Raw genomic sequence first — 12,625 nt, forward strand, 5'->3', positions numbered from 1 at the left:
AATCATTCCCATTTGCATATTCCCCCAATAAAAGGAGGTGCACAGCTCAATACTGTGTCATTTCAGCCAGAGAGAGATGTGTCCAAGTCTTCTTTCTAGGATTCGCGTTCGTGAGTGACCCCCCCATGGCTGGGTTGCTCTAAGTCCCTCTGAAGACATCGCTCCCCTCAGGGACTTTGCAGCACCCTCAGTTTTGTACTGTATTTTGTGAGCCACCCTGGGTCTTCGGAGAGGGGCGGCATACAAGTCTAATAAATAATAATAAATAATAATATTTTGACAATACAAGCAAATCAATTTAAGGGATTTTTCATGTATGTGTTAAAATACATTCATAAATACATATACATGTGTGTGTGTTTGTGTGTGTGTGTATGTATGTATGTATGTATGTATGCATGCATTTTTATAACAGATTTCCAAATGGCTAAACAGTATATTTTGAGGGTGTATAACGGTATAATCAATCAAACAGCCCATGTACATTAATTTTGTGATAGATTTCTTGCACATCTAATCTTATTTTACTTATATGTAAAATATTTCTTAAGAAAAAATGAACATAACAGATTTCATGAAAATCCCTAGTTCAGCTGGTCTGGTTAAAATTAGGTTACAATAGAGAGGACCTCCTTAAAAATGCAGGAAAAGGAAGCATTTCCATTTTTTTTTCTTGAGAACTGTGAAATGCGTTGTGTGCTTTTCAGTTATTAGTAATGTGAAATAATAGCTCCTGATTTGATTTGATTTTATTATGTGTCATATAGTCATTTTTGACTCTCAGTAATCATACAGATTTTCCTCTGACATTCTATTCCTAACCTAAATTTTCAAGTCTCCCACTCATTGGCACATATTTTAAGCTGTCTTCTTTTTTTAATTTCCTTCCATCTTTCCCAGCATTAGAGCCTTTTCCAGAGAGTTGGGTCTTCAGATAATATGTGAATAGTAGGATAATATGAGCCTGGTCATTTGTGCCTTTTAGTATTTTCAATACCATTGTCAAGGTGTCAAGGTGTGCCACAAGGGTCTGTTCTGGGTCCTATTCTTTTTAATATGTTTGCGAGGGACATAGGGGAAGGTTTGGTAGGGAAGGTTTGCCTATTTGCCGATGACTCTAAAGTGTGCAATAGGCACCTGTAATATGGTAAATGATTTAGCTTTACTAGATAAATGGTCAAAGCAATGGAAACTGCAGTTTAATGTTTCCAAATGTAAAATAATGCACTTGGGGAAAAGGAATCCTCAATCTGAGTATTGCATTGGCAGTTCTGTGTTAGCAAAAACTTCAGAAGAGAAGGATTTAGGGATAGTGATTTCTGACAGTCTCAAAATGGGTGAGCAGTGTGGTCGGGCAGTAGGAAAAGCAAGTAGGATGCTTGGCTGCATAGCTAGAGGTAGAACAAGCAGGAAGAGGGAGATTGTGATCCCCTTATATAGAGCGCTGGTGAGACCACATTTGGAATACTGTGTTCAGTTCTGGAGACCTCACCTACAAAAAGATATTGACAAAATTGAACGGGTCCAAAGACGGGCTACAAGAATGGTGGAAGGTCTTAAGCATAAAACGTATCAGGAAAGACTTCATGAACTCAATCTGTATAGTCTGGAGGACAGAAGGGAAAGGGGGGACATGATCGAAACATTTAAATATGTTAAAGAGTTAAATAAGGTTCAGGAGGGAAGTGTTTTTAATAGGAAAGTGAACACAAGAGCAAGGGGACACAATCTGAAGTTAGTTGGGGGAAAGATCAAAAGCAATGTGAGAAAATATTATTTCACTGAAAGAGTAGTAGATCCTTGGAACAAACTTCCAGCAGACGTGGTTGGTAAATCCACAGTAACTGAATTTAAACATGCCTGGGATAAACATATCCATTGTAAGATAAAATACAGGAAATAATATAAGGGCAGACTAGATGGACCATGAGATCTTTTTCTGCCGTCAGTCTTCTATGTTTCTATGTTTCTAAGGGATGTTGTTTTATCTGTTGGCATTAGTTTGGTCTTTCTTATTCCTTATATTTAATTTTAGTCCTATTTTTGCACTTTGCTCCTTAACTATTTTTACTAGAATTTGCAGATACTTCTCATTTTAAGCTACCAGAGTAGTGTAATTAGCATAGGACAGGTTATTATTACTTTCTTCTCAGAATATAAAACCATGCTTATCTTCTTCCAGTCCAGGTTTCCTGAATATATATTCAGCATATAAGTATATCTCCAGGACCGCCTTCTACCGCATGAATCCCAGCGACCGATTAGGTCCCACAGAGTTGGCCTTCTCCGGGTCCTGTCGACGAAACAATGCCGTCTGGTGGGACTCAGGGGAAGAGCCTTCTCTGTGGTGGCCCCGGCCCTCTGGAATCAGCTCCCCCCGGAGATTAGGACTGCCCCCACTCTCCTTGCCTTTTGCAAACTTTTGAAAACTCATCTATGTCGCCAGGCATGGAGGAATTGATATATCCATAGCTGCCTTGACTTTATGTATGGTATGTTTGGGTTGTATGACTGTTTTTCAATAGGGGTCTTTTAAAACTGTTTTTAACATTGGATTTGTATATGATGTTTTATTTGTTGTGAGCCGCTCCGAGTCCTTGGAGAGGGGCGGCATGCAAATCTAATTAATAATAATAATAATAATAATAATAATAATAATAATAAATAATAAATAATAAATAATAAATAATAAATAATAATAAATAAATAAATAAATAAATAAATAAATAAATAAATAATAAATAAATAATAAATAAATAAATAAATAAATAAATAAATAAATAAATAAATAAATAAATAAATAAATAAATAAATAAATAAATAAATAAATAATATGCCACCTGATCTCCTTTGCCAACCGGAAGTCAGTCTGTTTCATTATGCTCTATCTGTCCCAGTGGTGGAATTCAATTTTTTTTACAACTGGTTCTTTGGACATAGCTTATTTGGGGTGTGTGACTTGGTGGTCATCTGACTGGGTGGGTGTGACTAGCTTGTCATGTGACCAGGTGGGCATGGCTACCTTGTCATGTGGCTGACTGTGTATGGCTACATGCATAGGGACTTCTCAGAGGGGTGAAAAAAAGTGAATTAGAACTGGTCATCGTACTTACAACCACCCCTTGCATTTATGAGCATTCTCACATTTATGTCTGTTGCAGCATTCTTAACAACTGTTAACACATTTCACAACTGCGGTGCTTCTCTTTACATGGTGACAAGATAGGGCACAAAATGAAAAATGTGAGGACAGTCTTAAGTGCGAGAACTGATCAAAAATCACTTTTTCAGCCCTATGAGTAGTCCCTATGGGCATCCGGCTTGCCCAGGTGGTCATGTGCCACCGCCCAGCTGTCACCTTCTGGAACAGCCGGGGCGTTTCCCGAACTTTTGCCGAACTTTTGCAAAAATTCGGGTTCGGGTTCGGTATACCGAACCGTGCAAAGTTCAGTACGAACCCGAACTTTGCAGGTTCAGTTCACCCAATGCTAATCAGCAGCCAACTCTTGCTCATAAAGTGAAACCTTTTAGCAGAGAGGTCATTTAAGCTCTACAGAGAAAGCACATCCAGGAGAAGCAATCCTTAGATCCAATTGGCCAACTTGACATCACTCACATTGAGGGGTGCTTCTCCTCTCCTGGCCTCTAGTGACTGTGGGGATGTTGCAATGGTCATAAGTGTGAAAAACAGTCATAAGTCATTTTTTTCAGTGCTGTTAACTTTGAATGGTCACTAAATGAACTGTTATAAGTCAAAGATTGCCTGTACAAAAATACAAAAAGCTTCTTTGCTTGCAAAAAGCTGCCCTAAATAATCTAATCATTAGATTAGAAATACCTGCAAGCTGGAGTTACAAATCAGGCAGGGTGCCAGAACACCTTGAGGAATTAAAAAAGTTAAATTCAATGGTAACTATCAGCAGTAGTGTTGGGTGAACCCAACGAAGTGCGGGTTCGGGTTCGGGACCCGAATTTTTAAAAAAGTTCAGGTTCAGAACCCGAACTTATGACGAACTTCTGAATTTGGCACTTGGGAAAGCACTGGGAAGCGCTGCCGCCCAGCTGTCACCTTCCGGAACAGCCAGGGCCCTTCACAGCGCACTCCCAAACCCAAACCTGAACCCGAACTTTTGCTGAACCTCTGGGTTTGGCATTTGGGAGACCGCCGCCCAGCTGTCACCTTCCGGAACAGCCACGGGGCTTCCCGGTGCTCACCCGAACCCAAACTCAAACTTTTGCCGAACTTCCAAGTTTGGCACTCGGGAAAGCGCCAGGAAGTGCCGCTGCCCAGCTGTCACCTTCCAGAACAGCCGGGGCTCTTCCCGGTGCTCTCCTGAACCCAAACTTTCGCCAAACTTTTGAGTTCAGCACTCGGGAAAGCCCCGGGAAGCGTCACTGCCCAGCTGTCACCTTCCGGAACAGCCGGGGTGCTTCCTGAACTTTTGCCGAACTTTTGCTGAACTTTTGCAAAAATTCGGGTTCGGTATACTGAACCGTGCAAATGTTCGGTACGAACCCGAACTTTGCAGGTTCCGTTCGCCCAACACTAATCAGCAGCCAACTCTTACTCACAAAGTGAAACCTTTTAGCAGAGAGGTCATTTAAGCTCTCCAGAGAGAGCACATCCAGGAGAAGCAATCCTTAGATCCATTTGCATCACTGAAGGATACCAGCTGGTTTCAGCCATCTCATAAGATATCCCCCCTCCCAGAGGTAGTAAAAAAAGTCAGTGCCAAGCTTGCAACCTGCCTCTTGGATGTATACCTTAAGAGGACAGTGCCAAGAACCACTAAAACAGTAAAATAAGACCCCTCGACCCCAGATAGAAAAAGCTCTTGAGCTCAGCCTAAGTAGAATGAAGCAAAGGAGCAAACACAGTAGTTGCTCCTTGTTAAACCAATTACCAGAACAAATAAACACAGGAGCTCCATTTTCACTACCCCACTGCGTCCCCCCACCTCCAGGCAGTAGCACACTCCTGTCTATAGTAGATCATATAAGGATTACTTGAGAGCAGTCTGAGTGTTTGAAGCTGTGAGATTGACTACCTTTAGTTCCTGCTCATAGGAATGAAATTAGTTTGATTTAATTCTAATTGACTATCGCCTGAATGCTTCAAGTACTAACAATTGCTTCAGGAAACTAATATAAGATTTATTCTGTCAGCTTTACTCTTGAGAGAAGGAGCAGCAAGGACATAAAAATCAAACTTTATATACGGTAGATGATAAAATGATTACTTGTCAACAGTCTATGAAATGCTTGGGGAAACTAAAATGATCTAGCAACCGGCTGTGATATCTAGATAAGAAATCATTAGAAATATTTTTTTCTCTACAGTTCAGTTCAGTATTTAAACAGGAATTTAAAAAATGAAATTAGGGTAAGAATATTCTAAAAAGAATATTCTAAAAAGATTTTAAGTATACACCTATCAATAGATAAGAAACTAAGATTTGTGAATAACCAATGTAATTAAATTTGATTTTGGCAAAATCAAACATTTTATTTAGAAAGGGAGACAATCTAAGAGAAGCATTCTCAAGCACGAAATTTGTAGTTTTGTTACTCTAAAATATATTTATTCAGAAAATGCATATGGCTATTCAATGTATGTCAATAATTATGGGTTCCCACTGGGTCGGGGCATCCTAATTTTAGAGGAGAGGCTGTTGCATTTCTCAAATAACCAAATGTAAGAAAAAACCTAGAAACCTGCTATTTGTTTCAAATTATTTTTCATTTGGAAGCCACTTTCCCTCTGAAGGTTTAGGGTTAGAATTACAATTAGGTTTCTTGAAGGGTACGTATCAATAAATAAAATGTGTTCCAAACATATAGTTCACATCTTTGGACCTATTTTTTTCAATAAACAATATCTTATGTCCAATCACACGTGGCCAATAAATTATTCTACTCTACTCTACTCTACTCTACTCTACTCTACTCTGCTCTGCTCTGCTCTGCTCTGCTTTGCTCTGCTTTGCTCTGCTCTGCTCTATTCTATTCTATTCTATTCTTTCATGGATAGGAATATTCATGTCTGAAATAAGGCAACATGTAGGAAAGCTAAAATAGATCTCTGTATGAAACCCTAATATTGATTCATCTATACAGTAGTACAGTTTTTAATTTCCTGTCTATTCGGTTAAATGCCGCAAAATATTTTTTTCCTTCGTACATTCTTCCAAACTGCTTTCTAACTCTTGCTAAACTAACTACCGGTTTTCTTTTGTATAAGGACTTGATCACCTTTAGCGAGGATGAACCCTGTCTTGCAGCTGCAGAGTCAACCTTTACATGTCTGTAAAGAGGAATTGGCAAAAGGTAGAAAGGCATCTGCTAATACTTCCTGGTATACAGGTATGTAGAAAAGAAACTAAGTTTGTACTGAATCACATATTCAGTAGTAAACAAGACAATTGGGAGTAAATGATTCATTATTGCATTACACGTATCTCCTATTTTTCCCCTGAGAAGCTTTCATGAAGTCACTCCTCAGGTTATTCTCTCAGCTGCAACCAAGTGAGATAAGTTTTCCTGAGAGAAACAGCAAGTGAATTCCATGGTCCCATGGAAACTTGAATCTGTTTTTCCCTGATCCCAGCTTCACACATAACTACACAGAAAGATATGGTAGGTTCAAACTCTGTGTTAGATAAAAAATGCTTTTACTGTTATATATTTGGCTTTGAGGTTCTACACTCACTCACGGATAGAAATATTTATATTTGAATCTGAGGATTCTTGTTGTACTCCTCCGAAGGCTAGCAATAGACTGTTTATTTACAGCATACGCAAATGACTAATGGAATTTAATGCATGAAAATTTTCTGATGAACATTAGCTTTGCTTGGCACATTCTGTGCTTTCAGAAATGGTTGCCATAGAAACAACAACAAAAACCACGGTACTTCAGCTGTGTGAAGTTATTAATAGGAAAATAAACTGTTGAGAGGGTGAATTCAAAAGAGAGAATATTATTTTCATATCAGATCTTATGTCCTAGGAGATAAAGGACATTTGACCATAGATCTGAACGACTCACAAAAATATGGACGTGATGGAAATAGATATACAGAACTTAAGGTGAAGTAGAGCATAAATTCATCATTCCGAACATGAACTGAGAACCAAATGTTCATCTCTTCACTGCCATGAATACAATAGCAAACATTCAAGCAACATACAATTGAAAAGTAATGGGTTTTACGGCATATTTTTCAGTAGTTATCTTGTCAAAATAATAATCACATACAAATTTGTAGTCTGAATTAATATTGAGTTATTTTAGGGCCAGATCTACTCAAAATTAAGCCAATTTATATTGAAAATTGATTTTTTTTAGGTGAGCTTTGCTTATTGCCACATTTGCAAAGGTATCTTTGCATGTTTTGCCTAGTATAAGAGTTTTCTAGTGCAGAACTGAGTACACATCTTAGAGAGAAATTATGTAATATCAGCACAGCAGTAGATGGAAAATGTTAAAATAAATGAGAAAAGTAATGATAAAAAATTGTAAACTTAGTGAATGATGTATCTACAGACCTACAGTCCCTCTAATGATTAAAAATATCCAGAATGCTATATTCTTTTCCATATACAAAGGTAGTTCTGAATGTAAACCTGCATCTAACAGTAGCACCTAAATATTAAATTTCACTGCTAATCATGTAACCCCTACTTTTTTTCACTAGACTAGACATACCAAATTCTTCATATGTTTTAGTCTTCAGCCCCACCAATCACCCTTGCTGTTCTTTTCTGCAATCTTTCCAGAGTCTTAACATCTTTTTTATTTTGTGCATAATTGGGTGTAATATTCCAAGTGCAGTCTTACCAAGCAGTAATGGGCAGGCAAAGTTTTTACTGCCACACTGTGGGTATGGCTTATTTTGTGGGTGTGGCTTAATGGTCTTATGACTGGGTAGGAGTGGCTTGTCGGCCATGTGATCAGGTGGGAGTGGCTTGAACGATCATCATCGTTCAAGTGAACTGTTAAATCCTCGACTTACAACCTTACCAGTGTCGCTCTCTGGGGTGACAATTTGCTTTGTGTTTCCCGTACTCTCCTTCCTGGGTCACACATCCCCACCTCAAGCTGGTAGCTAGGTGAAAGGGTACTGCCAGAAGCATAAATGCTGCCAGCGCCGCTTCCTCCCACACCTTCTGCTTGCACCTCAGGTGGGAGGTGGCCGCGTGAGGCTGGAGGGTAGCGAGGCAGGAGAGAGGAAAGCTCATCTGAGGCCAGGAAGGAGGAAAGAGGAAAAAAGCAAGGAGCGCAGATGCAGCAGCAGCAGGGGAAAAAATGAGAGCCGAGACGAGACCGGTAATCCAGGAAGTGAAAGCCACCAATCAACTGAAGCTGCACACGCATCTTCATTTTCACAGGTGGAACTGCATTCCATCCCATCTTGCCTGCTGCCCACCCCTGTTACCAAGGTATTATAAAGCAGTAGTATCACTTTTCATGATCTTGCTTGTATTCTCCTGCTAATACATCGTAGCGTTGTGTTGGCTTTTTTGACTGCTGCAGCACATTGCTGGCTCACATTTAAGTGATTATCCATTAGGACATCATAAGATCCCTCTCACAATTAATGCTGTTGAGCCAAGTTTAACCTAGTCTGTACTGCTATTGGGCCAAGTCCCACCTTTTCTTGCCTAAGTGTAAAAGCTTACTTTTTTCTACATTTGAATTTCTTTTTTTTTTAGATAGAGCCCACTGTTCAGGTCTTTCAAGATCTGTCTGGATTTTGACTCTATCTTCTGGGGCATTGGCTATTCCTGCTAGTTTGGAATTCTTCTGCAAATATGATGTGTTTTCCTTCTATTCTCTCATCTAAATTGTTTATGAAGACATTAAAGTATATACTGGGCCTAAAACAGAATCTTATGGCATTCCACTACTTCCTTCCTTCCATGCAGATGTAGTTAGACAAATTGAGTGTGATTTGTCAACCAGTTACGAATCCCTCTGGTGGTGATGCTGTCTATCTTGCATTTTCCTACTGTTTTTGTTTTTTGTTTAAATCACGTACAGTTTAAGCCAGACATAGAGTGTGAATTTCATATAGAGAAAGGTTAATGACATACAGTAGCTTTAATTAAGTTGTGTTACAATTGTTTTCTGGAAAAAGAAAGCTCACAAAAAATGCAGGGCTGCTGTGAGGATTATTCCAGATATTTGTTGGATTATCTGTGAAATAATTTCAATTCAAGTGAATCTGAACGGCTTTATAAAGTACTACACTATATGGTATAGGAGGCTATCTTTCTCCAGTTGTTTCTGCTCATCCCACACATCTAGCAGAAGGGACATGCTTTAGATTCCTTTTATTAATCAATTGAAATGAATACTTAATTTGTCTCCAATACAAAAATCACTCAGTGTACATGTAAAACAACACAATAATCATAATAACGTCACCTTATTGGACCTAGGAAATATGCGTTCTTAGAGGCAGTACCTGCCTTGTGGAACAGCATCACTCTGAATATCCAGACTCTTAGCCTTGTTTTCCAAGACATCTGGATCAGGAACTTAGGCAAACTCTGTTGTTGATGAGATTTATTATTCACCCTGGGCATCATAGGTTTGCAGCTCTTGAGTTTTTAATTTGTGTACATCACAGATTCACTCCTGCAAGATGAGAGGCCATATCGGTATGTGTGTGTGTGTGTGTATATACAAACATACATACATACATACATACATACATACATACATAAATATATGTTTTCATAGATTTTCACAGGTACAGGTATGAAGGTCTTGGCATATTCGGGTATCTTTCCGTGTAAGTTTCAGAGATTTCTGGCGATATTTCAACGAGATCCCACTTGTAATCTTCAGGCTGGTGCTTTTGTCCTTGTGCCTCCCCTCGCTGGGAATCCCCGCCTCCAGACCTCTATTGCCATCTAAAGCACCTGTTCTTGCACTGCTGGGATTCCCCTGAGACTCCCCTCTCTGGGATTCAAAGCGGCGCCAGCAAAAACGAAGGTAATCCCAGGGAGGGGAGCCTCAGGGGAATCCCAGCAGTGCAGGAACAGGCAGGAACAGGCAACGGAACAGTGCAGGAACAGGCAACGGAAGTCTGGAGGTGGGGATTCCCAGCGAGGAGAGGCTCAGGGGAATCCCAGCAGCAAAAGAACGCACACCTCAGGTGGCAAGGGAAGTCTGGAAGCGGGGATTCCGAGCAAGGGGAGGCTCAGGGGAATCTCAGCAGCAAAAGAATGGGTGCTTCGCGTGGCAACAGGGGAGGCTCAGGGGAATCCCAGCAGCACAAGAACGCATGCTTCAGGTGGCAATGGAAGTCCGGAGGCGAGGCATCCCAGTGGCGGCAGCCCAGGTTCGTAAGGTAAAAATGGTTTGGAAGTAGAGGCAAAAAAATCTTAAACACCAGGTTGTATCTCATAAGTAGAGGTACCACTGTATTAAAAAATTGGCACCAAAGTTAAAATTCCATCTCATTCTCTCATTTACTTCATTGTTTGGAATAAAAGCCAGATCTTAATGCTTTTCAGAAGGCTAGGAGAGCAGAGGTCTGCTAAATGTCTAGGGCAGTGATGATGAACCTTTTTTCTCCTTGGGTGCCAAAATAGTGCATGTGCGCATACTATCGCTCATGCACGCATGCCTACCCCCATAATCTATAGCTGCCCACTCTCCCCATCCCCTTGTGCATATGTGGGTGACCCCCGCTCTCCATTTCCCAACTTCCAGTGGGCCCGATAGGCCCATTTTTCACCATTCCCAGACTCCAGAGGCTTTCTTGGAGCCCTGCCACCTTGGGGGGGCCTATGGAGGCCAAAATTGCCCTCTCAGAACCTCTGCATGAGCAAAAATAAAATCACCTGGTGGGCACATACATGCGCACTGGAGCTGAGCTAGGGCAATGACTCATGTGCTGGCAGATATAGCTCCGCATGCCACTTGTCGCATGCGTACCATAAGTTCACCCCATCACGGGTCTAGGCAGGATCCAACACAGAAAAGCACACAGGATGGTAATGTTGAAAGGTAGGTACTAGGAGCTTGCCCACTCTATTTATCTGATGGGACAATTAGCCTCTCTTAAGAGAGAGGTGACTCTAGGTATAACCTGATCCTGTGCCATATTTTAAGTCCTGGAACCCTGGGGGAAAATTGTAACTTGACAATCAACTCAGTCTTCCACAGTCAATTCAATATGTTTCAAATGGTTGAAGTGCTCAGACCAGATTTGACAGCATATGATAAATGATCCTCAAAATGCCAGTCTTCCATTTGAGTCTTTTCTACAGTATGTGACTGCTCAAATATAGAAGTTGTGTTTGTTTTGTGTAGCCTTTTAAAGAGGCATCATTGTACATGCACTGCCAATTAAAGTTAATACACTGCTCCTTTGTTTGATCAATTCCAATCATGATAAGAAGATTGAGGTGTTCTTATTTAATAACCAAGTCACATGTGTTTCAAAAGCAGTAGTTTCTTTTTAGCACTTCCCAAGATGTGCCCATGTTACACCAACACTCCGCAGTCTGCATTGGTTGCCAATCAATTTCCGGTCACAATTCAAAGTGTTGGTTTTGACCTATAAAGCCCTTCATGGCATCGGACCAGAATATCTCCAGGACCGCCTTCTACTGCACAAATCCCAGCGACCGATTAGGTCCCACAGAGTTGGCCTTCTCCGGGTCCCATCGACTAAACAATGTTGTCTGGCGGGTCCCAGGGGAAGAGCCTTCTCTGTGGCGGCCCCGACTCTCTGGAACCAGCTGCCTCTGGAGATTAGAACTGCCCCCACCCTCCTTGCCTTTCGTAAACTCCTTAAAACCCACCTCTGCCGTCAGGCATGGGGGAATTGAGGAACCCCCGCCGGGCCTATACAATTTATGTATGGTATGTTTCTGTATATGTCTGTTTTAATAATGGGTTTTTAAAAAAGTTTTTTAAATTTATTAGATTTGTTATGAATTGTTTCATTGTATGCTGTGAGCCGCCCCGAGTGTACGGAGAGGGGCAGCATACAAATCTAATAAATAAATAAATAATACATTTATTTATAGTTTTCGCTTATTGAAACTATTTCACCCCTTTTATGCAATGTTAACTTATACCTTTTTTTCCCCAGGTGCCAAAAGAGTGTTCACGCGTACTATCGCGCTTGTGTGAGTGCCCACCACCCATAATTCATTTCCTGGGGAGAGTGAAAACAGCTTCCCCCACCCCTGGAGGCCCTCTGGAGGCTGGAAACGGCCTGTTTCCCAACTTCTGGTGGGCCCAGGTGGCTCGTGTTTCACCCTCCCCAGGCTCCAAACTCTTCCCTGGAACTGGGGGAGAGTAAAAACGCCCTTCCACCATCCCCCTGGAGGTTCTCTAGAAGCCAAAAACGCCCTCCCAGAGCCTCTGTGCAAGTAAAAAATCAGCTGGCCAGCACACACATGCACATTGGAGCTGAGCTAGGACCACAGCTCACGATCCAGCAGATATGGCTCCGTGTGCCACCTGTGCCACCTGTGCCATAGATTCGCCATCACTGTTATAGGGTTTCTCCCTTTTAAATATATGTGACTAGGTGTGTGCATATACTTGTATCTATATTAATAGTGTGTGGTATTTTTTAATTCTGTGATTTCATCT

The 12,625-nt window shown here is 40.9% G+C and overlaps 1 protein-coding gene across 1 annotated transcript in view; it reads left to right on the forward strand.

The window, feature by feature from the left end:
- Positions 1-12,157, forward strand: part of ENTHD1 (ENTH domain containing 1) — a 58,105-nt gene extending 45,948 nt beyond the window's left edge. The window contains 3 exon segments of the mRNA XM_070754964.1: positions 6,242-6,300; positions 6,302-6,363; positions 12,117-12,157. Coding sequence (XP_070611065.1) covers positions 6,242-6,300; positions 6,302-6,363; positions 12,117-12,157 — 162 coding nt within the window.
- The last annotated feature ends 468 nt before the right edge of the window (positions 12,158-12,625 follow it).

Source organism: Erythrolamprus reginae, chromosome 6, assembly GCF_031021105.1.
Source record: "Erythrolamprus reginae isolate rEryReg1 chromosome 6, rEryReg1.hap1, whole genome shotgun sequence".
In the NCBI taxonomy this organism is placed as follows: Eukaryota; Metazoa; Chordata; class Lepidosauria; order Squamata; family Dipsadidae; genus Erythrolamprus; species Erythrolamprus reginae.